Here is a 27,914-nt window from a genome sequence, read left to right as displayed (position 1 = left end):
TTTTTTTTTTTTGTAAATGCAAGGAAAATTGAAGGGGACGTCCTATTGTGTAAGCAGAAATTGTAAAATGTTGGGTCTTCTGGAATCCGGCAAACTCTATATATTAGTCTATGTAAGTGCTGTTATATACTACTATAGCCACATGCTGAACCTTATGCATTCTCATCCTGGACTGTATTGCTTTGAATAACTATCCCTAGGCAGAATTTTTATATTTATTCAGAGGTATTTTTATAGCTACAAATATACAAATTTTTATTTTCTCATGAATGTGCAGCGAATGTTGGAATTTGATGACTTATAAATATTGTTAATAATAATAATACCATGAATATTAAATGCTAATCAGTTTTTGAAATGTTAATTGATAGCACAGTTGTTCCCTTTCTCTCATTATTTATTCATTAGCATCATATATTACAAGGCTGTACATTTCTTTGTATATTTCTGACCCTTACAATGCCTGAACAATATTGATATACAATTTCAAACTATTGTTTGAAACAAACAGTAAACACCAGTATACCATTGAATTTATCACTGAATGTATTTCCTTTCTTACTTACTGCTTCTGAATTCTTCCTCATGATTTGATTTGTTTCTCTCCTATCGTAGGTTTCGATTTATTCATATTTGAGAGTATGTAATTTGCCAATGAAACGATATATCAATAAGCTTTTCTACTGTTAACATTCCTTTTAGTGGATAAAAAAAATATTGATTATTTCTTTTATGGGTTTTTGGTGTTCTCTCATAAAATCTTACAAAGTCTCAACAGTGAAATTGTGTAACTGTGTTGCACAATTAATATCTGCTTTTTGATATTTGAAAATTGTAAGACTTTATCAAGGTGTTGATCTCCTGAAAATATTACTGACTTGTAGTCTGTAGTTTATCACATACGAACAGATGAAATAATTCTGCCCAGTTCTGATAAAAAATAATTGATCAATGGAACCATGGAAATGGGCCAAAAGAAAGAGGGCAATGAGATATGCTGATCTACATAGACAGAAGTAAAGGAAATAATGTTCCCATATATTGATGTATGCTTCATGTATGTTCATATATTCATATATGAGTACAAATTTCACTTGTGAACTGAAAATGATGCACTGTGGAGTTTCTTTCTAGCTTTTTCTTCTCCTCTGATCTTAAAGCTTTGGGAAAATATTATATACTCCTAATTGTATGGTGATTAGATGCTTATGAAAATGAAAGATATGTGTTAGGAAAAAAGATATTTTTGAAATGTTTTGTTTTTTATACTCAGTTTAAAAAGACCCACAGAAATCTAGTAGTTCCAGCATTACACGTGTTTATAATTATTTGCCTATTTTTTCATGCAAAGTGTAGATTGAAAGATTAGTAGCAATTTTATAGATAATTATTACAGTAATTATGCAGCAGAGCAAATTAGGGATGCTGGTTAAATAAAATTGTTGCAATCTTTCATCCTTTAGTTGAAAGATGTATGAGTGTTATGCAATCTGGGACTCAGATGATTAAACTGAAGCATGGAGCCAAAGGGTTAGTACGTCTTTTTTATCTTGATGAGCACAGGACGTGCATCAGATGGAGGCCATCTAGGAAAAGTGAAAAGGCAAAAAGTAAGTTCTTTTGAAGTTATTATTTACTTTGCATTTACTTTGCATTATGATGCACTTTTTAATTTGCAAGGGCACGTGTTTTATGTTTATTAAAAATGGGTGCCAGCTCTTCCCCACAGCATTAGTCCGGCGCTAGGAATGATTGTGACTAAGCTTGGTGCCAGTATTAACCACCTCAAAATTAAGACTGGCAGTCCCAGGAAAGAGAACATTTGATCTCCAGTTGTCTTAGGCTAAAAAATTGAGCATATAAGATATATGCATTTAAGGGATCATAATGCAAAACATGTTCTATATTTTCATCTGTGCAGGTAGTCTGCAACTTACAACAGTTTGTTTAGTAACCAAAGTTGCAACAGCACTGAAAAAAGTGATTTATGACTGTTTTTCATACTTACGACTATTGCAGCTTTCCCATCATCATGTGATCAAAATCCGGACATTGGCAACTGTTTCCTATTTATGAGGATTGCAATGTCCCGGGATCATATAATCATTTTTGTGACTTTCTGACTAACAAAGTCAATGGGGAAGCCAGATTCACTTAATAATAAGTCTTAATAACTTAACAAGTGCAGTGCTTCACTTAAAAAACTGTGGCAAGAAAGGTCGTAAAATGGGGCAAAACTCACTTAACAACTGTCTTGCTTAACAACAGAAATTTTGGGCTCAATTGGACTCGTAAGTCCGATTGTCAAAGGGAGTCATGCTTAACTCATCTCTTTTTTACTTTGTTTTGGTGAAAAAGCAAAATTATTTTTGTGTGGGTTTGGGGTAAGTATTCTCTGTCAGCTTTCATGTCTTTGGAATAATATAATAAAAAGGCATTTATAATTCCTGTTACAATTTTATTGCAACTAATCTCTTCCATAGATGTATTTTTTTTAAATTGAAGGTACAAAATGTCTCCTATATGAGTGAAGTCAAATAGTTCATTTCACTGTTTTGTATTTTGAGGAGTTATTTTGGGTGGATTTTTTGGGGCAAGAATGGGTTCAGGCTTAAGGCCACTTTCAGAATGCAAACCTTAACATGAAATGCAAAGCCATAGCTGAAGTTTACAGAAGTTGTGCATTTCTGAATTAATTCATTATCCTAGATAAATTGTTCCTGGATTGATTTATTAATATAAAATGGAATATTGCAATCAGCTATACGATAAACCAGATTGTACTATTTTATTTTTGTTTTTACAGTCATAATTGATTCTATCTACAAAGTCACTGAAGGGCGGCAATCAGAAATATTCCATCGCCATGCAGAGGGCAATTTTGACCCAAGCTGCTGCTTTACAATTTACCATGGCAATCATATGGAATCATTGGATCTGATAACTTCTAACTCGGAGGAAGCCCGTACCTGGATCACTGGGCTGAAATATTTGATGGCTGGGATAAGTGATGAGGACTCTCTTGCTAAAAGACAGAGGACACACGATCAATATCCTTTCAAAGCATTCTATTCTGGGACAATATAGTGATTCTGATTGATCTGTCTTATTTATTTATTTATGAATAATTTTTATGCCCCCTTTATTATTTCATAGATACTTCAAGGTGATGAATTACCTAATACTTTTTCCTCCTCCTTCCTTCCTCATTGTGAGATGAGCTGGGCTGAGAGAGACTGACTCAGGCCCTAAAATCTAGCTAGCTTTCATGCCTATGTGGGACAAGAACTCACAATTATTTATTTCAATGGCAATTCTCATTATAAGCAGGCACTTATAGAGTAACAACATGGTTCAACCTTTTAAGAACATCACCCATTACAAAATAGCTAAATGAGTTCCAATTATAATAACTGATTCCATCTAAGGGAATAGTACTTTATAGTGTTTTTTTTTCTAAGGTACTTAAAAATGATGTGGAAGAATTTCTTTAGATTTTTCATGAGCACAGCACTTCCCTGCTGCATATAAAACAAGCATTTATTTATTTTCAAGCATTTATGTTAGTCTAAAAAAAATAATCTGGTTGCTTTAAGGAGTTGAATTATTAAAGTTAATGCAGCTCATATAGCAACTGTCAGAGGGCTTTCCCCCCTAGACTGCAGCAGGAGTAGAATAGAATAGAATTTGAATTTGAATTTACTTTATTTGTATGCCGCCCTTTTCCCTGAGGGGACTCAGGGCGGCTCACAATTCAAGGGAGGGGGGAAAACAAACAACGTTACAGAACATAAAGACCATACACAGCTAAAAACACAACAATCATACCATTCGGAGTGGGGCTGCAAGTCTTTAGCCCCAGGCCTGTCGGAACAGCCAGGTTTTAAGGGCTGTGCGGAAGGCCTGGAGGGTGGTGAGGGTACGAATCTCCACGGGGAGTTCGTTCCACAGGGTCGGAGCAGCCACAGAGAAGGCCCTCCTCCGGGTAGTCACCAGTCGGCACTGGGCGGCTGATGGAATTCGGAGGAGGCCTAGTCTGTGGGATCTTATTGGTCTAGTGGAGGTAATTGGCAGCAGGCGGTCTCTCAAGTACCCAGATCCAATACCATGAAGGGCTTTGAAGGTGACAACTAGCGCCTTGAAGCGTATCCGGAGACCAATAGGCAGCCAGTGCAGCTCGCGGAGGATAGGTGTTACGTGGGTGAAACGAGGCGCACCCACGATCGCTCGCGCGGCTGCATTCTGGACAAGCTGAAGTCGCCGAATACTCTTCAAGGGCAGCCCCATGTAGAGCACGTTGCAGTACTCCAGCCTAGAGGTCACAAGGGCACGAGTGACTGTTGTGAGAGCCTCCCGGTTCAGGTAGGGACGCAACTGGTGTACCAGGCGAATAGAATTCTTTATGGGACAAGTGTGATTGGACACACAAGGAGTTTGTCTTTGGTGCATATGCTCTCAGTGTACATAAAAAGACAAGATACATTCATCAAGAATCATAAGGTACAACACTTAATGATAGCCATAGAGTACAAATAAGAACGATTTGGGTGACAGGAACAATGAGAAAACTAATAGCAATAGTAATGCAGCCTCAGTGAATAGTTTGACAGTGGTGGGGGAATTATTTGTTTAACAGAGTGATGGCGTTCTTGTGTCTAGCTGTCTTGATGTGCAGTGTGCAGAAATGTGGAAAAAATGGAGTACTTTAATGAATAACAGAGAAGTGCTGATCAATTGTTCTAATTGGCTCCCATCTGTTTGTAATCAAATGTAGCCTTTAATGATTCATTAGAATGAAGCAGCAATTTCGTTTCTAAACTGGTGAGCCTGATCATCCCTTGTTCGTATGAAACTCTGCCCTCTCTTTTAATTTTGTATTGATTGACCCCTTTGGAGGAAATGTGTAATTCTTACCCTCTACTATAATTTCTGTTTATTTATTTGGCTGGTTTTATTTGTCATCACAGCATGCAGAATTGGGGCAATCAGCTTGGTGATTCTGCTTTGTTTTTGTTTTTTTTCCTGTTAATCATGGCAAGAACATAAAACAGAAACATGAAGTAATAGTGTACAGTTCTTTTCAAGGTTCTCCGTGAACAAAGTGGCTTAGTATTTTAATCACATCATGGTCTCTACTCAGGTGGTTTTATAAGATAGTAAAATGTCATTTAGTTTGTGTTGGGTTATTATTCATTGAGTATTTTGTATTTCACTCACATATTGTAATCTATTTGCCAATTCCTCAAATAACCATACCATTGGTGGGTTGCAGGTGGTACACCCCAGTACAGGCGTACCAGAGTCTGCCTGGAGCACCGGGTACTGTTCTGGTACAGTGCTCCAGAGGGCTCACCTGCCTGCTCACAGTCCTTACCTGTCTTTAAACTCTTCACCGCTTCTGCACACACGCACAGCATGTACAGTGTCTGTGCGATGCTCCGCCGAGCAGCTGGAGCATCGTGGAGGCATAGCTGGATGGTAAGACACATGCACGTAGCGTGCATGTGCATGAATGTGGAGAACGCGGGCCCTGTTGCAACCGTACCAGTTGCAACGGGATCCGGAACCCACCACTGAACCATACACTAAAAAAAAAAAAAAAACACAACCACATGCAATTCATTTTAGAACAAAGAAGCAGCAATAATTAAACCAGGATCACAAACATCAGAGTTTCTCTCAGAGACAAAATACTGTATGTATGAAAGTGAAAGGGGGTGAAAACGTAATTTTGGGCATCCTGTTTAATTAAACAGGACCAAATAAACCAGAGGTGTCAAACTCGCAGCCCGCAGGCTGGATGCATCACGTGTTGGACATGCCCATGTCCAGTTTAGCAAAGGGGGAAAAAAGTCACGATACATCATGTGATGAGGCCATGAAGACCCGAGTTTGATACCCCTGAAATAAAGTAACCTAAGGACAAATCCCTAGAGACAAAGATATTTCATTCCGAAAAGATTATGCTCTGGAAAAGCATATTTTCCCCAGTGAGGATATTGGATGATGAAGTGGTTTGATTCGTCCCAAGTTGCCTAGCTAAAAAAAAAAAAAAAAAGAATGCCAAATATTCTCATTTCCGAATTTCAGCTCTTGTTATCGTAAGGCAGAGAAACCCTTGCCAACATTTTATGGCTAATTACTCCATAAATTACTTATGTAATTTCTATCTTTTCTGGCTTTTGGAGGCTTCACATGGCTGCCATGCATTTGGTTATGCAGAAATATTTCTTCAAGCCTTGTTTGCATGATCAGTTCTGGCAGATGGATGACTGCACAGAGGAATGGGCCCTGTAGCATCTCCAGCTGGAGTGAGGATATAACGGCAGGCACTAAAGGGTATAGATTCCTAGCAAAAGTGCCTCTGATCAGGGAGCAACTGAAGAAAAAAAATAAGCAGTAGAATTAATGGGTTATTAAATTATAGAAGAAGAACCAAACCAGATGGAACAGGATTGGTCCATGGAGAACGATTTCTTAAAAATAAATGACAGACCCAGAGAGGGAAAAGAAGTTAAATTGGGTCAATTGTATAAGAGAGGAAATTTAAGCATTTATGTTTCAAATCAGAATAATTCCCTGTGCGTTTATTTGCAATAGAAAGAATATCCTCACTGGTCATAGAAATATTTCGAGTGTAGCTTCCTTTTATTGTGATCAGAAAAGCTCTGTGTGAGGGAAGGAGAATTCACATTTGGACAATAGTGAAGCCAAAGGATTTCTTCCACCATTGTGAAAAGTTGGTGGTCGTGGAAACAATTGCAGTCAAAGACTAAGCTGGGATACTCAGCATGGCAATGTTGTTCTACTAACAGTACTGTTTACAGTACTAGTGGATCATCCTTGTAGCCCCTCAAAGTCTGCTCCAGAAGAATGGAAGAGATTGAAAAAAATCCCTAACTTGGGTTAATTTCTGTTTGTATGTTACTGAGCCAAAAAAAAAAGAGAATGAAAACGAACATAACAAAAACTAGCAAGCCTAAAAGATAACAAAAAGACCAGAACACCCCCCCCCCCACCAGCAATTAGCACCCACAGTGGCCATAAATTAACTCCAAGATTAACATCAGACCAACAATGAAAAAGTAAACGATACCCCAAACAAGGAACTGCCAAACATGCTAACAGGGCAAGATAAGATCACCCCTATCAATACTGGCAGGGCAAGCCACTAGAGGACAGCAAACCCCATTCTGATGATGCTACCTAAACTTGGCTAATGAAACATCTGCAAGAAAACAACCCCACCCAGTAAGTGACAAGGACTCCTTGTTACTGAATTTAATATACGTCCTGTCCTTATAGACAACGCTTAACACATTAGATTAGGCTAAAAGAGAGAGAGGGTTATTTGTAGTAATTAGTTATGCCAACATTGTAATTTTGCTTTGTGAACTTCAGTTGAGGTTTCTTTTCCTGAAAACCCAGCCACTAAGGAAGAAACCCACCTGTCCTGTTTAGAAGACATTGGAAAGTGTTATTATTACTGATGGAAATAGCTTTCTTGCGTTATAACTGAAGTGCCTGCAGGTTCTTAATTTAGAAAGAAGAATGAATGGATGAAGCAAGGTGATAATGGTATATAGTATTAATAAATGGAGTTGAAGAATTAGCTGGCTAACCTAATGTGACACAAAGGGATATCACTAGCGATGATCTCAGTGTATATTAGCAAATTATATTATGTCTTTCTAATCAAATATTCATATCTGGGGAGCTTCTGTGGACCTCCGTTGACACGTGATGGAGTTTGAACGTTAACCTAGGAAGGGAGTTTTTATGAATTTATGAGACCACTGTAACAAATGCAGTGTTCTATGCAACATATACTTGTTAGTATTATATCATCAACTTCAGTTTTGTATCTCTAAGTGCTTATTTTAAATAGGCATCATTTCAAGTTTATCTTAAGACAATGAACATCTTTCCAAAACTGGGCTGCCACAAGGAGAGTTCCAACCAATATGTTGGTTTTTAATTAACTTTGGTTTTAGTTATTGTACAATAAGTAAGTGTAGCCTTCTTCCGAATCTTCCCAAATCCTGGGTAAGAATTTTGAAAACTAGTTTTAAAGTTTTTGTATTGTGCTCAGTTTGGAACTGGTTAAGTACTAGATATTGTATATTCCATTGCATTATAATGTAAAGCAGCACTATTAGTGGCTTCATACCGTCCTTATTTCTTATTAATATGTCATTTGTGCATATTATCCCCTACTTTAAAAAGAAAACAAGCTGATACCTTCTGTGCTTATGTGCTTATGTGCTTACTTACCATTATGCACTGATTTACCTAACCTTTTTTTTACACTTTTGCTTTTTTCTCAATAATGTAAAAGTGTATCCCAATATTTTGATAAAAGGGAGTTATACGTTCCTTAATTTGTCTCCACTTGGGTGAAGCAGACCTTTCAGGAAGCTGATAAGAATGGGGATGGTTTGCTGAATATTGAGGAAATTCATCAGTTGATGCATAAACTGAATGTCAACCTGCCCAGAAGAAAAGTAAGACAAATGTTTCAGGTGAGTTTTTTTTCTTTTTCTATTTATAAATAAAAATATTAGTCTCTCAAAAGAGAAATCTAAAGTTACAAGTACCAAAATTGTCAGCTGATGACCCCAACTGAAACTGTAATTTCTGTAACTAAACTATATAGAAATAAAGCAACGTGTCACATGAACCACATCACTTAGCAACCACAATTGCAACCCCAGCTGCTGTCACAAAACTCAAGGGTTGTTAAGTGGAAGGATCTCCAGGTAAGAAACATGAGAATGCTGCAAGGGGGGGGGGGGATAGAGAAGATGATGGAATGTGCACCTGGAAAAGAGGCAGTACTTTCCATCAGAGAAAAGCCCAAATTAAGAAGCTGCAGAATCCCAAAGTGGATGGGAGAAGGGAGAAGAGATTTAGAGTAGCCACACCTAGAAAATCTCAGTATGTATCTATGAGATTAGAGTTAGAGCTTTAATTCAGCAAGATTCTGTCCACCAAGTACAAGCAAATAAGGATTGGAGCGTGTCATCTTTGGTCCTGGGCCTTTGCTTGGTCCTTTCACTGAGACTTCTTTGGTCCTGGGGCTAAAATCAAAGACTGGGAATGATGGCAGCTGGCTGAGATTGCTGAAGGCCAAGGTCTTCTATTTTGGCCCCAGTATTGGCACTGCTCCGCTGAGTGTTTCTATACAAGGTGGCCAAAAAGGGCATTGATTGGGGGGGGGGGGGGCGGGAATAGTTGGGTGGTGGCATTGCAGCAGCTCTATGCTCATAGGTGCCAAGCACCCAAATCTTGATCATGGAGGATCAAGATCATGAGGAACACCTCATTGGCCATAACTTTGGGCCCAGATGCCCATTTTTTTCAGCATTGGCACAATTTCAAATGGTTGCTGAATTAATACTTGTAAGTTGAGGACTACCTGTATCAATGAAGATAAATAGAGAGTTACTGCAATGTATTTGTTATTCATGGAGGAAATACCAAAGGGAAAGACTAACCAAGGCATGTCAATATTGGCATCTGGCTCTTGTTGGATTGGTGACACATCTCACAGTAGCCCATTCTCAAGGATTTATAATACTGAGATAACCGCAGATGGTACACTTATTTACTGAACATATTAAGAGGCTGGTGATTAAGCATAGTATCAATTTTGCTAGCTGGGGTAAGTGACAAATTTATTGCTGTAACAGCTTTATTGGGTCACCTCAAGTTTGGGGATTATGAGAGGGCAAGAAAAAAACTTCTCAAATTTCATCTTTATATTATTTTATACATTTTTTCAAGTTTCCTATATTTTCTTTTCTCCCTAATTAAATTTTAGTGTGTCATACTGTTTCATTGTAGGGATATCCATCCAGATGCTTAAATAGTGTCCTATAGGTTTTTTAAAAAAATGTTTTTTCTAGTTTTTGAGGGATGCTAATCGGAATGTAGAAAAATCCCAAGTTGTTGCAGGACAGGTTTGTGGAAAGGCATTAAGAGATTGAAAGTATAATTTCATTGATGCTTCTTCTGATGATTTCCAATGTGGAAATCATAGCTGCACCCAAAAGAAACGTTGATTATCCATTATATTCCTAACTGTCCAGTCATTTCTAGCTTTAAATGATCAGTTGAAATGAAATCAGAATTTCACATTTGTGGCTGGATGCCTGTCTCCTGAAAGAGATTCTGTGATTATTATTATTTTTTTGGCTGTTTCTTGGCAACTGCATTATGGGTCCTACAGAGTTCAAATTCATTCAAAGTATTGACATTTATATGTGACCAGGAGGGTAGCTTCTCTGGAAATAAAGGGTCAGCGTGTCATAATGTCTTAATGACATGAAACCTTACTGTCTTTTTAAACCATTCTTGTGAAATTCTACATGTCCCACAAAAACAGGAGACTAGATTGAATCAGAGCAAATACATTGAAGTTGAGTCCAGATAATAACAGAATAACAGAATTGGGAGGGACCTTGGAATGCTTCTAGTCCAACCCCCTACTTAAGCAGGAAATCCTATTTCAGACAAATGTTATAATACAGAATATGTATACAGAAGACAGAAGTATGTTTAGTTTCTGCATTTTGCCACTGAAAATACAATACAATACAATAGCAGAGTAAGAAGGAACCTTTGAGGTCTTCTAGTCCAACCCGCCCCAGGCAGAAAACCCTATACCGTTTCAGATAAATGGCTATCCAACATCTTCTTAAAGACTTCCAGTGTTGGGGCATTCACAACTTCTGGAGGCAAGCTGTTCCACTAATTAATTGTTCTAACTGTCAGGAAACGGGACGCCTCTATGTCGGACACAGCGACGGGGCATCCGAATGCCCTGCTGCTGTGTCTGACATAGGGCGGCTTTTGCCCGCTTGCCTCACCAGCCATAAACCTCACCGCACGTCACTGGTGTTGGCTATTCCTGCCAGCTTGGTGTCATCTGCAAATTTGATGAGTTCCCCATTTATTCCCTCATCCAAATCATTGATGAAGATGTTGGATTGATAGATTCATCTGTTACATGGGGGGGGGGGTGCATCATATGTAAGATATTCTGGTATGCATTACTAAAAGATTCCATCATTGTCATTGTATTTATAAATAACTTCAGAATAGAAGAGTGACTTTTATTAGTTTAGAAAGATGTACAAGCTCCAGCCCTATTTGGTCAGGAATTGAGAGGCTCTCCTAGCCTAGCCTAGTAGTGCCCCAACTGTATAAAACTACCCTTGAAGAGAGAGAGTTCAAAGGCTTCAGCCAATCTGAAACAGAACTGCTAGTTCTGATCATATTTCCTGATATGATCATATGATTCGATAACTTTGGTATTTGCACTGGCTGCCCATCCATTTCTAGAATCATTTCAAAGTGTTGATGATTTTTATTTTCAAAGCTTGAGCCCAGCATATAGAAACAGCTAAAGGTACACTTGATTTTTGTGTGTTGTGTCAAGGGTAGTAAACAGAAACTTAATTAAGTTTAAATTAAAATCAATATTATTTATGTTCACATTAAAATTGGCAGTGTTTGGGTGGCCTGATCAATCATGGGCACATGCAGTTGTGGGACTGGAGGTTGGGAATCCCAAATCTAAAGGGACATTTCTTCCTCCTCCTCCTCCGCCTTAATTCTCTAGAATGGATTAAGTGTTAGTTGACTGAACAGACGAATTAAGCTCATAAAACTGGGACGATAGCTTAAAATGTATTTGTTTGTTAGTTTACTTTATTAAATATATTTAAATCATACTTCAATCACAATGACTCTTAGTGTCTAATATAGCAGTGTTTTTCAACCTTTTTGTGCAAAGGCACACTTTTTTCATGAAAAAAAAATCATGAGGCACACCACCATTAGAAAATGTTAAAAAAATTTAACTCTGTGCCTATATTGACTATATATAAAGTGTTTTTCCCACGGCACACCTTACACTATGTCACGGCACACTAGTGTGCCGCGGCACAGTGGTTGAAAAACACTGTAATATAGAACAAATACAATGTAAAATATATCCAGTAAGTGAGCCTTCTGAGTTATGGCCATCAATATTATTTTCCACCGGTTTAGAATTCAATTATTTTTAGGAAATGACAACTATTTCCCATCCCTTCTTTTTCTACTGAGATTTGTTGTGTTCTTTTGAAAATACTTGCTTATGTCTCTTTTGGGCCTGATTATACAGTAGGTATGTAATCCTGCCAAAAAAAAAAAGCTGTTTAGGAGCTATTTAGATTTTATAAATTAAAAGTACACATTATCCTTGCTTAATAACAAAAATAAAGTCTTGCTAAATGATGTGATAGGTAAGCAAGAGACCATGTGACCACAACTGATGTAGATGTAGATGTAGATAAATTTATTTATAGGCCGCCCTTTTCCCTGAGGGGACTCAGGGCGGCTTACAACGTATAGGGAAGGGAGTACACACAATGACATATAAAGACAATACGTAATTAAAAATAGAAGCAACATTCATTCATCATTCGGGCGGGGATGGAATATAATCTTTAACCCCAGGCCTGACGGGATAGCCAGATCTTGAGGGCTGTGCGGAAGGTCTGGAGGGTGGTGAGGGTACGAATCTCCACGGGGAGATCGTTTCAAAGGGTCGGAGCTACTACTGAAAAGGCTCTCCTCCGCGTAGTTGCCAGTCGACACTGACTGGCGGATGGGACTCGGAGGAGGCCTAATCTGTGTGATCTAATAGGTCGCAAGGAGGTAATTGGCCTTACTTCTGAGATGATGACTAAGGAAATCACTCATGGTCATTAATTGAGACATCACGTGACCATGATTTTACTGCCAGCTTATCTATTGCTTCTGCTTTTGGAAGCACACTGAGGAGTATGCAAATGATGTTTATGGGACACTACACAGTTCTAAATGACCACCAAGTTGCAAAGTGTCCAAATTTTAATCAAATGACTGCAGCCGTTTTGTAATAGAAGTATGAGGATTGATTGTTATTTTTTTGTACCACTGCAACTTCAAATGATCACTAAACAGGGCAATCGTTAAGCGAAAACTACCTGTAATGAAACTATCGCTGTATCTAGCCAGACTTGCACTAGACTTTTTAATGTGATATGAGGGAAATAAGGCAAACCTCAGGCTAATCCATTCCAATGTTGCCTTTCCTTCTTTGAAGCTCTTATTTCAAGTTATAAATAGTCATTAACATGTTGTCAAAACTCTACACTCAGGATATTGTGATCAATGGTTTCTTAGAACAAGTTAGCTTCATAATATATTATGAATTTGGCGGTTCCACCACAAAACCGCGCTCCACTAAACCGCGCTCGATGAAACCGCGTAGCTGACGTCATCAACAGGGTGACAACAGCGCAGAGACAGAAGCACGCTGTAAACGCTAAACCTAAAGTTAACCCCTAAACCTAAACCTAACCCCCCTAAACCTAATCCTAAACCTAACCCTAAACCTAACCCTTAACCTAACCCTAAACCTAACTCTTAACCTAACCCTAAACCTAACCCTTAACTTAAGTTGAATCAGCTTGCTTTCAAAGCACTATTTAAAGCGCCCTTCTTTCTCCGCGCTGGCTGTTTTCGCCCTGTTGATGACGTCAGGCGCGACTTAGTCGAGTGCGGTTTTGACGGGTCACGGAATTTGGCTTGTTTCAAACCTGTATTAACATTGAATGAAGTAGTACACTACAGTAGAGTGTCAAAGTTGCATCTTCACAGCATCATCACGTGACGTATTGGGACTTTTCTCCCCTTTTGCTAAACCGGGTGGGGCCAGCACACGAGTTTGATACCCCTGCACTTCAGCTAACAGAAGAAACAGTCACATAACTCTATTTTCAAAATAACTGCAGAATAACATTGTTGACACATACGTGATGAATTTCTTGAAATATTTTCTTATACATTCTTGAAAGCAGTTCCAGTTAGCCCTTTCTGTTCCACACATGCACTATTGTAGTGTTGTTGGCTCTATCATGCAGTTGGTCCAATAGTAGCCCACATACATACCATAGATATAGCCTGACTCACAATAGCTTCTGTAACACAAATGATGTTCACCCACTTTAAACTTACTGGCTTTATTTGAATCCATACTGAGTCAGCAAATGTAGCATGAGCCAGAACTACATGCAATCTAGATTATGTATAATCTGATTACAAATATCTCTAATTTAATGTAAAAACACTTTACTAGGCAGAATTAAAAATACTATTACTGAAAGGATGCTACAGAGATTCTCTTGCATACCTCCTTTAAAGCTTACAATTAGTTGATTAATATTTAGCACTTACATTTAGCAGTGTAAGTAGACTTTTTTTTTAGTCCATTACTGTGTGGATTTAGCAACACAGAGATAATTATTTTAAAAGACCATTGTGAACATTGTGTATATCTGAAGCAAATCCTCTTTAACATATACTATATTTACAAAACCAAAATCATGATAAGTGATAAGCGAACTCTTCTTTGAGGACAAATCCTCATTACAGTAAAAAGGGAGTTAGTAGTTGAATTTGTTCCTGACAAGCAGTCTCAATATTGTTGAAAATCATAGTTATTTGGTTCCAAGATCACGAGATACGGTTCTCATTACAAATAAATAAATATCAGTCTGTGTTCAGTGCTAATAAAAGATCTTATTCAGCTCAATTGGGTTACGCAGACATTTTGTAAACACTTACAGGATTATATTATACTCTATTCAGTTTGCATGGATCAGGTTGTATTTACACTACAATAAAATAGCCGTAGTGAAATATTTTCAAATAGAAAAACTTTGGCAAAATCTCTTGCATTCTCCTTTTTTAAAAAAATTAAAAAAATTAGGCCTACATTTACATTTAGCAAGGATTAATATCCATTAAACTCAGTAGAAATTAGCTTGAAATAAAAAAAAGGTTAGGGAAATGTTAGTAGCAAATATAAATTGAGCTATTTTTGGATTTCGCAGATGTATTTTCTTTCTATGAGTGTTGTATCTAGCTGCTACAGATAATTGGTTATGCTTTTTCCTTAGGAGGCTGACACAGATGAGAACCAGGGAACTTTAAACTTTGAAGAGTTTTCTGTGTTTTATAAGATGATGTCATTACGCCGTGACCTATACTTGCTGCTCTTGAGCTATAGTGATAAGAAAGACCACCTCACTGTTGAAGATTTTACTCAGTTTTTGAAGATAGAACAGAAGGTAAGATGCAAAACAAAAATGATTAACACTCCAAATCATAACAGAATGTCCCCATTTGCTTTTTGCATTCTGTTGCTTTTATCTTGAAAACATTTATCAAAAACAACTATCTAATACTTGAATCCTTGAAAATATTGACATCTATACTCATGCGCATTGAGACCAGAGAACATTTTATGAATCAGAACTGCATAGATTTCATTTCTTTTATTCTGAGCACTATTTTATTTTCTATATTTTCTGTAGACGCTTATGTAATTTGAAAGTGTCACAACTCATAACTACACTTTTCCAGAATGCAAAGATTTTTTTTGAAGCTGGGGGTAAAAAAAGATCAATTATTTCTTATTCAAGAGACCTTTTAGCCACTGGAACTCATCTTCTCCCATCAGATGTATATGTTGACAAATCCTTTCTTTTTGTCTGTCTCTAAATAGAAAAATAAAATTTGATTGCTTCACACAATGAGGTGTTCTCAGAAAAAGAGAATGTATTGGTTACTAATGTCTTATAGCAAAAGAAGAACACGACGTTTCTGCTCCTACTGAGCTATGGACGCAACTCACTGTTTATAATACCTCCTCAAATTGTCTAGAAATCATGAAAATCAGAATATGATTTACAAATCAATTTCTGCTTTAGAGGCCCTGATGCCATACACAGTATTCATTGCACTATATTCACCTGTCCAAAAGCTTCACATGAAGACCTTGCTTGTCTCCTTTATCATCTGCAGTTAGGCTGGATATTACTAGAATGACAGTTCTTGGACAGATTATATGAATACTGTGCCAGAAAAACACTTAGATCAGTGCTTTTGGGCATTAGGGGGAGATATTTTTAATTTATCGGAGTATTTAAAAAGTTTTTATTGGTGTTTTGTTGTGTATTTATGACTTACACTGGGTTTGCTAGATTGATTAGCTTTGGCTGCCACTTCAATGATATCTATTGTTGTGAAAGTAGTATTGCCACCTCCTTTGCTTTAAAGAGACCTTATATATGTACTAGGTCAGTGATTCCCAAACTTGGCAACTTTAAGACTTGTGGTCTTAAAGTTGCCAAGTTTGGGAACCACTGTACTAGGTAAATGATGATCAAATGGTTTTCCGGTTATGTTAGCAGCTGGAATCACCATTGCATGCGAGAAGATAATTTCTACTAGATTCACAATATGGATTTAAAGGAGACCACATGCTTTTCTTCTTGTTTATTATTAGTGTCATGTTCATGGTGTAGAAGGACAAAAGCTAAAATATCAGTTTTGAAGCATCCAGAAAGAAAGATTATAGGCTTTGGGTATAGCTCAAGGCCAAAGCCAATATTGACACCTGTTATAAATAATTGGTATTTTGTTTCATTGGTGTATCAGCTTTGGATGGTCATCTGTTATTCATTACCAATGCATTTGTCAGCTGTAATATGCCCAGCTTCTCTATCCCTGTCACTATTCATAGGGCTTATCACATATATTCATGCAAGACAGTTATATGGTGTCCATTACTTCACTCTGGATCAATGACTTTGAAAAAACACCTGCTATCCATTCAAAAGATTGCAAACGTGCTCAGCATTATAATTTACTTTCAGGAGACAAGTTGAGCTTTGAAGTTGAAATGAGTAATAAAAATATATATGAGGCACACAGAAGAGCATTGAACCTAAGTGCTTCAGTAACAGAATGTCAGTGATACATATTGACCAGCACAAGTTAGTCCAATGAGGGTTACTTTATAAAGCCAGGGTAGATGAAGTTCAAGTTCAAATGATGTATTTAATCTGTTTTTCTTCTTGCCTGTGTTCTAGACTACCTACTATTACCAATCACACTTTGGTGGCTTAGAACCACAAGCAATTATCTGTATATATTACAGTATACTTTATTTTGCATGTGTTTTTTGCTGTTTGTTTGAAACATCACCCACCTATATAAGCACAAATATTAAGTGAACATAATCCATACTGTGATTATGTCACAAGGTGAACTTAGTGTGCTCATATCACTTTATCAGATTTAGAGAGATTTTAGAGAGATTTATTAATATTTGTAGGCCGCCCTTTTCCCTGAGGGGACTCAGGGCGGCTCACATAAAATAGGGGAAGGGGAGATACAGACATTAAGATAAGACATATAATAAAATAATAAACAACATACATTCATCATTCGGGAGGGGAATTATCCTTGTCCCCAGGCCTGACGGGCGAGCCAGTTCTTCAAGGCTGTGCGGAAGGCCTGGACGGTGGCGAGGGATGTGATTGATGAACACTGAAAGAGAATTCCACTGTTGATATTAGGCTGAGGCTGAAAATAATTGCTTTGTTTTATGCTGAAGAATAGATGCTGAAAGACATTGTATTGTGGAGTCTTTCATTACTTCTAGAATTTCAGCAAATTTGGAAGGATAAATATACTTTCTCATTCATGAACTGATAGAGAGGAAGGAAGGCAAAGTGCTAGTGCCCTGAGAGATCATCGTTCCTTAAACAAGCTTTTTTGATTGGCTTGGGAAATGAAAGAATATGAACATTACAGTTCAACAGAAGCTCTTCATTTAAGATGAAATAATCTCTTGTCATTGACGAAGATTACAATTTCTATCATTTTCAGTGATGCCACTTTATTCAAGTTATTTTTAAAAACTTAGTAAACTGAAACGAAGTTTCCTATTCTGTACATTTTATTGAATTTATGAATAATGGAAATTAAACTTTAGTGAATGATTATAGAATTCGTTAACACAAAGTTTCAAATCAGGAATCACAGGAATACAATCATTTTCTTTTCTCATATTGCTAAATTTAATCCCAGTTTCTTAAATTGAATGTGGTTGAATGTGGTTGTGCTTTCATCTTTAACATTCTATTGCAGTAATACCAGTGTAAATGTAAAAATGTTTAATGTTAAATGTCAGAATAACTGGGTTTTCTGAGAATTATTAGAGAACAATAAATTTGAGTCATATTTTAATGTTGATTAAATGTTGATTAATGTTGAAAATCAACAGATATTTATTTTGCAAACACAGAGGGCAATCCATGTTTAGTTATTTATTCAACTCAATTTCAATGTGGCCCAATCCTTCTGCAAAAACCTAAGGAAAACTTGTAATATGCGTGGAAAAAGGAAGAATTTGATTTAGGTTAAAATTGACCTGCTAGATGAGCAGAACTTTTATTTGGTGCTTATTTCTTGTTCAGCAGTCCCTAGTCTCTGGTGGCCTTGTCATTTTATGTTTTGGCGATGGAACTAAACTTTATAAATATGCATAATGAAACCTACTCATAATTATGCTTCAACACTGGAAATTTTAAAGAAGAGATTGGACGACCATATGTCTGAAATGGTATAGGGTTTTCTGCCTGAGTAGGGGGTTGGATCAAAAGACCTCCAAGGTCCCTTCCAACTCTGTTATTCTGTTATAGATGAAGAAATTGAAGTTGTGGATATGGAATTGGTGGGAATTAGTCTCTCCTTGCTATTTGCTCCTATGTATTTTTCTTTTTTTTCTTTTTGTTCACTTTGTGAATGCATTTTATTGCAGTTCTGAATTTTAATTTTGACTTGTTTTATTTTGTATGCTGCCCTAGGAGCCACTGTTATAAGGTGGCTTATAAATTGAATGAATTAATAGATAATGCTGAGATTGTCTCAAAGGTCCTTTTGCAAAAGGCAACTTGTCTGTTTTTTCCTTGAGAAAGAAGAAGAAGGAGAAAACATTTTGCTTCTCATCAAAGAAGCTTCATTGGTTTTGGCAGGGGATGATAGAAGAATTGATCCATTGTTCCAGTTGGATGAGAAATGAAATGCCTTTTAAAAAGCACCTTTGAGACTACTATGACCTGGATGACTGAGAATTTCCACAGACAATAGTACTGAGAGTTGATATGACTGCTGGACTTAAATAATATTCTTAGCAAAGTTTCCCAGTTTAGTCATATCATAATGTTATAACTTCTCTCTTTGCATATATAGATATAAACATTCCACAATTTCTGAATGTTTTGCCTTTGGAGCAAGAATAACACTTGATAAAGAATTTTATTCTATTCTTGGCGATCTCACACTTTGCTGTTCAACTAAGAAAATTCAGTTTAGCTTTAATACCTATGTAGTGACAGTGTTGTTTCATAGTGATTACACTCTAAGTGGGAGGAATCATTGATGCTCTCTGAGTTTGGTTGTTTGTTTGCAGACATTTTGCTACCAGACTAGGTAATACAGTATATTCAGTGTTAGAAAAGAATGGAGTTTGCTCTCTGTTTGTATACATTAGCTTTCCCTCTCCTTGTTGGTGGGATGTTGTTTTTGTCTTAACAGTTTCTTAATTAGGCTGTTGTTTACTTCATTGTTTACCTGGTGTTAATATCTGCTTACCTTGTTGTTGATTGCTAGTGAAGAGATCCTCTGATCTTTTGTTTTCTTATTAGTTTTTTTTATTGTCTCTTGAATGGTATGCAGATGTTGTTTATCTCTGTGTGCCTGTTGCTGACTGATTTATCTGAGTGCCATGCTTCCAGGAATGCCCCACCGTTTCTGGATTGAGATTGATTTAGGGTGTTCATAGTTTCCCAGCTGAAATTATGGTTAGTTCAGTCCATGTGTTGTGAAATTAAGCAATTTTCATGATGTCTTCTGACAGTTAGTTGCTAGGTGGTGTTCACGGATGTGCTGCAGGAGTGAAATTCGGCAGGTTCTAACAGGTTCTGGAGAACCGGTAGTGGAAATTTTGAGTAGTTCAGAGAACCAGTAAATACCACCTCTGACTGGTCCCAGAATGGGGTGGGAATGGAGATTTTGCAATATCCTTCCCCCAGAAGTAGGGAGAAAATGGGGATTTTGCAATAACCTTCCCCTGCCACACGAACTGGTAGTAAAAAAAAAATGAATTTCACCACTGATGTGCTGTACTGGTCTTCTCTCTGTTTGTCCTATATAGGAGCTATTACAGTGTTTAGATAATTTGTATTTTTCTTCTTGGGCTAATGGGTCTTTTGATTTAACTTAAGATATTTTAGAGAGCTTTAGGTGGTTTGGGTGACCAGAATTCTCTTTCTAATACTGATAGGGCAAGATACCAAATATAAATAGATAGCAAACCCCACTCCCTTCTGTCACTGAAGATGCAATCCAGTCTAATAACAAAATGTCTGCAAACAAACAATCAAACTCAGAGAACATCAAGGACTCTACAGTTCACACTGAGATGCAGTTATTCTCTTCTCATTAAGAGTGTGTAATTTGCAATGCACTGGAAAGTGTAATTGATATTATCTCATGAGCTGAGTCAAAAAGTGATGAGCACAATGTCACCAACCTGGGACAATTGTATCTAGAGAAATGACTCTAATGTTGCTTATGGTCTAGGCCAGTGTTTTTCAACCTTGGCAACTTGAAGATGTCTGGACTTCAACTCCCAGAATTCCCCAGCCAGCATTTGCTGGCTGGGGAATTCTGAGACTTGAAGTCCAAACATCTTCAAGTTGTCAAGGTTGAGAAACACTGGTCTAGGTAACATGAATAACATTTGGGTTTTCCCAATTTCCACAGGAGAATGGATACCCATGCAAAACTGTTTATGTCTATGCTGGGTGACACAGCTATATATAGTTCTTTCCTTTGCTATTATACATACATGTGGAAACATCTGTTGCAGAACTACAGATCTATGCATTTTTTGCTTATAGGCTTTATTGTAACATAAATCCTGTGGTGGTGGTGGGGGATAAATACAATTTGGAACAGAGAAATGCATGGTTTCAGTTATGTTTACTGTTTATCTGCAGTATTTAAAGCATAGTTGTGATGCTTACAAAAACAAAAGCAACATATATAATTTTCAACTCACTACTGTAAAAGGTCATTGAAAAAATCCTGACAGTTGTAGTTACTGTTGACTGCACACCAAATATAACCATGGGATTTTAAACTTTGACATGGAGGTCGCTTTTTCTCAGAAGACAAACAAAAGAAATGTATCAATTTTATCTTTGGTGCAGATGAATAATGTGACAACAGAGTATTGTTTAGACATCATAAGAAAATTCGAGGTTTCAGAAGAAAACAAGAACCAGAATGTCCTGGGAATAGAAGGTAATATATTTTAGCATTTCAGTTCTTTTGGATGCTATTTTTTCATTGCTATTATGGAGCAAAGCTTTTAGAGCAATTTCTTCATTGAGACTTAATATAGTCTTCTGCAATACCGACATTCTAGGAATTCGTTAGATTTCAGCTCCCATCATGCTGATCACTCTTGTCCATGTAGCGGGTGATTGCAGAGATTGTACTTCGAAAACATGAAGAGTGCTGCCTAGAAAAAGATTAGATTAATATGTCAGTATGTAAATGAGAGGTCAGTCTATTAGCATTTTAATTAATGATGGGAAACATAAATGAGACTGAATAATGCAGAATGTGATGCTGTTATGAGACAGAGTTTGTTTTCCATTGAAATTCATTTCTATTCTTACTCTTTAGAATGGTAGATTTAGATTTAATTAGAAACAAGGAGAAAAAACAATGTAAGTGACTGCTGGTTGAAGTAGTATTTAAGCAGAACAAAAAGGGCTATAATTAATTTTCTCTATTTCAAGACTGAACATAAAAAAATGAACAATGCCAGTGTCTGCCAGATGGAGAAAATAGGCTTTAATTTACATAGTATCAGTTCAAATTAAGGTTGTCTTGAGCTCAATATCTATAGCCTTGCAAAAGTCACTTTCTGTCAACCTCCACATCCTAGCTTTTAAACTGGAATTATAGTATCCAAACATTATAAAGGTTATTTTGCACTGAAAGCTAGAAAGCACTTTACAAATAACAAATGCTATCGTTTATAATTTTGCCTTCTTTAAATAAATGGAAAATAATAGAAGTGAGCTGTTCTCACATTATTTAGTGAATATGCTTAGAAATTATACAAGAAATATTGACCTGGTGAATCTAGAAATGGAGAAGTGGCTCCAATAAGTTGAAGAAAGTATTTTAACAGCAATTCATATTAGCGTGCCTGTTTGGTATGAAACATGTTAGTTACCTGTGTCTTGAAAATATCCTATCTCAAGTTCACTTCCCCCAGGATTTAAATTGACAGGCTGACATATAGATTTAGCAGTGGTCTGAAATATTCTCCCTCATGTTTAGAGTTGTAGCATTCCTTTTCGTGTTGAAGGCACCATGTAAGGCGCTTCCAGTTTGAAAGAATTAGCCAATGACATCACTGTTGCCAGGGAGACACCTGTAGAGTCTCCTTTCAAGGAGCTGGAGAAAATGATGAGAGCTCACCCCACCATGCAGTAGCACTCAAGTCTTGAACTCAGATTTGCTAACCTGCAACCCAGCGTCCTAACCACCAGACTCCAGCTGTAGCATTGAACCTGAGGGAGAAAAAAAAATACAGACTAAGGCTTGGTGGTAGTTTTGAGTATGAGCTTGTTGAGAATATATTTAATGAGAAAAGTCTCATCTCAATTTACTCTCAACAAGCTCATACTCAAGACTACCACCAAACCTTAGTCTGTGTTGAACCTTTAGAGAAGCAGTTTCAAATAATTCTCAGGAAACATTTTCTTAAACAGAGAAGGATGGTCCAGGAATTATTTCTTGCAGAATCAGGAGTGCTTCATTTCAGTATTATCTGAAGCAATCACGGTAACAGTCCTATGATTGAGCAACATATTTTGAGATTTACACAAATTATTAGTTACGCTGTAATTAAAAAAAATAACCCAAGTTAGAATACTGTGTATTTTGTGGTGGGTTTAAAGGAATGTCAATAACATCAAAATATCTCAGGCTGGCCAGCAATGCCTGTAGCAAGTAAAAAAAAATGATGACATGATGCAGTCCTGTCCTTTCCAACTTGCATCATTGCATCTGACATAAGAAAGTAGGTCGCAGGTTTACCTAATAATATACATTCCATCCCATTTCTCTTGCTTCATGCAGCTGATCTTGAAGGGTATTCCTTTTGAACATATTTAATTAAATTATTTAATTTTCTGTTCATCCAATTTTGTAAAGGCCAAACACAAACAAAATGTTCATGGGTGCTCCTGCCACCTGGCTTGGAAATTACTTGGCTAATAAGATGCTGCCTATACCTATGTTGGCTTCCTAATTCAAACATTTAGATTATTATAAGTGAAAGAGTTTGGATTGACTGCTTGGTTAGTATGTAGACGCAGTCATTTTAAAGAGCTCATTAGTAATTCATCTTGTTATGGGGATAAAGATCAGCAGTTTAACATTGTTAAACTCAACATTGCTTTAAGCAGCATTAGGCTGCAGTAAAACAAGTTTCTAAAAGATGGAAATTAATTTTGAGGGCAGTTGAGTAAGTTACCATAGTAAGGATGATGACCTGTTTCTGTGGCATGAATGGATCAATGAATGAATGAATAAAATATATGGATGGATGGATGGATAGATGGATGGAACTAGGCAGTGTGGGCCATCTTGCCTGAAACTGCACATCAAAATTGACAAAACAAAGCTCTCCAGGGTCTTTGTGAAACTTTTCTTTTTTCTTTTCATCACAAACATCCTTTCTGGTAGGCTGGAGAAAACAATCTGAAAAGAAGGTTAATATATAAGCTTAAGCATTTTGGAACCTCCAAAGCCTTACTGATTTTTTTCTTTTGTTGCTCTACTCGAGTATCTCCTTGTGTTCTTATTTTCCATTAAAAAAGACCAAAACTAATATTCTATGTGACTAGAATAATTTCTATACTCAGTTTGAACTGGAAAAACTTTTTTTTAAAAAACCTGCACAGTCTTTTGTTCTTGTTGTCATTTTAAATTAGTTTTGTATGCCATCTGTGTAACATTACTATGTTCATGATGAGCCAGCTTATATTTCAATGTTAAGGGACCAGGAAATTTGGGGTTTGAAATGTTTAATTAAAAATTATTTCTTCAAAGACATTCGCTACTCCTTGCAATTGAAGGGGATATTTCATCATGTGACCCTTTGTGCAAGAAGGGCAGTCTCTCAATGATGAAATGAATAGGACATGAATGGGAACAGAAGAGAAGTGAGCAATATTCATATCTGAAGTGATCTCCTTTTCTATATCTGCCAGTTATGCAGAAAGGAAATACGGCTTTTCTTAAGGTTGTATGGAGACATTGTGTGTTCTGGGAAAAAATGGATCTGATTAAAGGAGATGCTACCACATTGGTTATGGCGCAGTTGTGTTGCACGATCCTGTCACCCGCCACCTCAATGGCTGCTTTACTCAATTGTATTATATTTCTGATCTTGAATGACTAGTAAGAGACCCATTAAAAGGGATATCTCCTTTAAGAAACTACTAACAGCTACAGAAAGCATTGGATCCAAAACATTTCCATCTGCCTTGGATGTATTGCCTGCTTTTAGAATGGAACAACCAACGTATACCTCAGATCAAAAGTCATAATGTATGACACTTGCCACAGTTGGGCTGTGTTTTCTAAATCCTTGAAATGCTGTCAAATAAATTCCAAAAATAGATAAAACAGCCATTGCTTTTGCCTTGTAAGATTCAGGTCTTAACAGACCATAGACAAGACAAGGAAAGCACTTCAGCATTGAATATGCTTTGGATGAATTGGGATGTGTATCTAAAATCTCAGTTTTGGCTTACTTACTGATGGAATGGAAGTGATTAGTGACTTATGATTATGCATCAAAATGTATTATGAAACTGTTCAAGAATCATCACTCAGATACTTTCTTTCAAATGTCATGCTAGCAATCGCCAAATGGTTACCTTTGAGATCTCTTGCTTTAATGCTTTATACATTTTGATAAAGCATAGTATCAAAATGTATAAAGCATTAAAGCAAGAGATCTCAATGGTAACCATTTGGCGATTGCTAGCATGACATTTGAAAGAAAGTATCTTAGTGATGATTCTTGAACAGTTTCTATTTTATGGTGTTACTCCTTTCATGAATGACCTAAATTAGTGCACTTAATATACAACTTTTCAATATTTTGCTATTTTTTAAAATAATTTTATAGGCTTCACCAATTTTATGTGCAGTCCGGCCTGTGATGTGTTCAATCCACTGCACAGCGAGGTACATCAGGATATGGAGCAACCTCTTTGCAACTATTTTATTGCTTCTTCCCACAACACATATCTAACTGGAGACCAGCTTCTGTCTCAGTCTAAAGTAGAGATGTATGCCCGAGTCTTACAAGATGGCTGCCGATGTCTTGAAGGTGTATTCTTTATTTCACTTGGTGGTATATTGCTGTGGAGTTTCCACTATTACAATGAATATGTAACATTAGATCCTTCCAGACAGGTATTCCATATATGTGCATACATGTCCATTTACTCTGTTCTAGTCCTACAAAATATTTAAAACAGAATATGACCAAATGCTAGTAACTTATGCTTCTGTATAAATAAACCCAGTGGCTCAGTGGCTAAGACACTGAGCTTGTTGATCAGAAAGGTCGGTCGAACTGCGGTTCAAATCCCTAGCACCGTGTAATGGAGTAAGCTCCCATTACTTGTCCCAGCTTCTGCCAACCTAACAGTTCAAAAGCATGTAAGAAAGCAAGTAGAAAAATAGGGACCACCTTGGTAAGGTGGGAAGGTAATAGTGTTCTGTGTGCCTTCAGCATTTAGTCATGCCGGCCACATGACCACGGAGACCTCTTCGGATAGCGTTGGCTCTTTGGCTTTGAAATGGAGACGAGCACCACTCCCTACAGTCGGGAACGACTAGCACATATGTGCGAGAGGAACCTTTACTTTTACCTATAAATAAATATTTCAGAATACAGCACAAAAAGTAATACTTTGATATACACAGCTATAAATAGAAGGTTGGGTAGTATTCTCACTTGTACATTCTGATGTACTTTCCTTTCCAGCAAAACTGTTGCTGTTATTGTGTGATAATAATAGCTTGTCAGTTTTAATCATTTGCCAGCATGAGCTTTATAGATTATGAAAGATGAGACTTGATGCATATAATAAGAGAATGTCCACTTGTTGAATAGCATCTTCAAATGCCAAATATATGCTTGGGGCATTGATCTCCTTTCAGCCTGTTTACGTGGAAGGGAAAGTATCAGCAAAATATTCATTTAACATAATAATGTTCTTGTCTTGATAGTTGATTGCTGGGATGGCCCAGATGGAGAACCAGTTGTGCATCATGGTTACACCCTTACTTCCAAAATACCTTTTAAAGATGTAATAGATGTGATAAACAAAAATGCCTTTACTAAGAATGAGTAAGTACAGTACATTCAGTATGCAAACAATACCTTCTGATTTGTGTATTTTATGCAATATCGCAATCAATTAAAAGAGAGATGTGCAAATCTCTTCTCATTACTATGTTTGTAAATAATATGTTAATATATGTGTTTAATTGATAACAGATTTCTTTCTTCAAATGTAAAGCAAATTTTATTTCTCAATCGTATTTTAATAACAGAGTGTCCAATTTACTGTGTTGTAAGGTTTGTAAAGTGAATCTGTATATTTTTTGTAGGAAATGTCTTTGTATTTAAAGGGATTTATTTTTCAAGGATAAATGACTTGAAGATGTAGGGTAGGTTAGTATTTTTCAAACAGAGGTTCTCTTAATGTTTTAATTATGGTTTCCAGAATTCTAGATGTGATGCTGGCCTGTGTAGTTTATTGGGGTAGTGATGGCTTCCTCCAGTATCTCATAACCAGTCTTTGCCATCACTTTTTTCCTAAGATGGAAGTAAAGAACCACCAAATTCACTTTGCCTCCTGTTGACTTCATGAACACAATCATGCAATTTCCTTGATAACTGTATAGAAGTGCCATGCCTTCTTCCAAGATGTTTTTCAACTTTCCAATCTTGTCTATTGCTATCTTATTCCTTGATGGTCTCCCTTCCAGATACTAGCCAGCACGATCCTGCTTAGATTTCAAGTTAAAACATTATCAATTACCTGCTGAAACACTTCTGCTATCCCTTAAGACATTTTTTCCCACAGTACTGTTGTCAGTGTCAATTTAATAATATAGATAGCCCTCGAACCTATGATCACAACTAAGCCCCATATTCTGTTGCTAAGCAAAATAGTTGTTAAGTGAGTTTTGCCCCATTTTATGATCTTTTGTGCCACAGTTGTTAAGTAAATCACTGCAGTTACCATATTAAGATAGTAACATGGTTGCAAAAGTGATCATATGACCCTGGGAACCTCCAACTGACATAATTACATGCAGGTTGCCCAGGGTATGAATTTTAATCCCATGACCATGGGAAGGCTGCAGTGGTCGTAAGTGTAAAAAGGTCATGAGACACTTTGATCAGTGCTTTTGTAACTTCAAAGGAGTCATTAAACAAATGGTTGTAAATCTACGAGTAATAGAAATGAAGGTAGATGGAGAAAAATATGGAACTATGTACTGCTTCCTCTCTTCCTATATTATCCATGATTATCAAACATGATTTTAATAAAAAATGAAATGATTGATGTCAAATCTCTGCTCGGTGCACTTATTCAAATTCAAGTATCGCAGACAGAGGGTGGTTTAGCCCAGTGATGGTGAATCTATGGCATGCAGAGCCCTCTCTGCAGGCATGTCAGCCATCGCCTAGCTCAGCTCTACCATCCATGCATGCGTGCCTCCCGCCAGCCAGCTGATTTTTGGGTCTCTGCCAAGCATGTGGGAGATGCAAGTCTATGTGCAGGAAAGGTGGGTGGGTTTACATGTGCATGCATGGGAGATGGGGGAGAGTGCGGTGTGCG

General features: G+C 37.0%; 1 protein-coding gene across 1 annotated transcript in view; it reads left to right on the top strand.

The window, feature by feature from the left end:
• PLCH1 (phospholipase C eta 1) overlaps positions 1–27,914 on the top strand; it is a 121,281-nt gene that overhangs the window by 49,475 nt on the left and 43,892 nt on the right. Inside the window, exons 3-9 of the mRNA XM_032224816.1 lie at positions 1,464–1,610; positions 2,807–3,050; positions 8,393–8,522; positions 14,997–15,167; positions 21,165–21,258; positions 25,178–25,381; positions 26,290–26,410. Coding sequence (XP_032080707.1) covers positions 1,464–1,610; positions 2,807–3,050; positions 8,393–8,522; positions 14,997–15,167; positions 21,165–21,258; positions 25,178–25,381; positions 26,290–26,410 — 1,111 coding nt within the window. The remainder of the gene's footprint in view (positions 1–1,463; positions 1,611–2,806; positions 3,051–8,392; positions 8,523–14,996; positions 15,168–21,164; positions 21,259–25,177; positions 25,382–26,289; positions 26,411–27,914) is intronic.

The sequence above is a fragment of the Thamnophis elegans genome, chromosome 10 (assembly GCF_009769535.1).
Source record: "Thamnophis elegans isolate rThaEle1 chromosome 10, rThaEle1.pri, whole genome shotgun sequence".
NCBI lineage: Eukaryota > Metazoa > Chordata > Lepidosauria > Squamata > Colubridae > Thamnophis > Thamnophis elegans.
The sequence above is the reverse complement of the archived record's forward strand: the minus strand, read 5'-3'. Positions and strand labels throughout refer to the sequence as shown.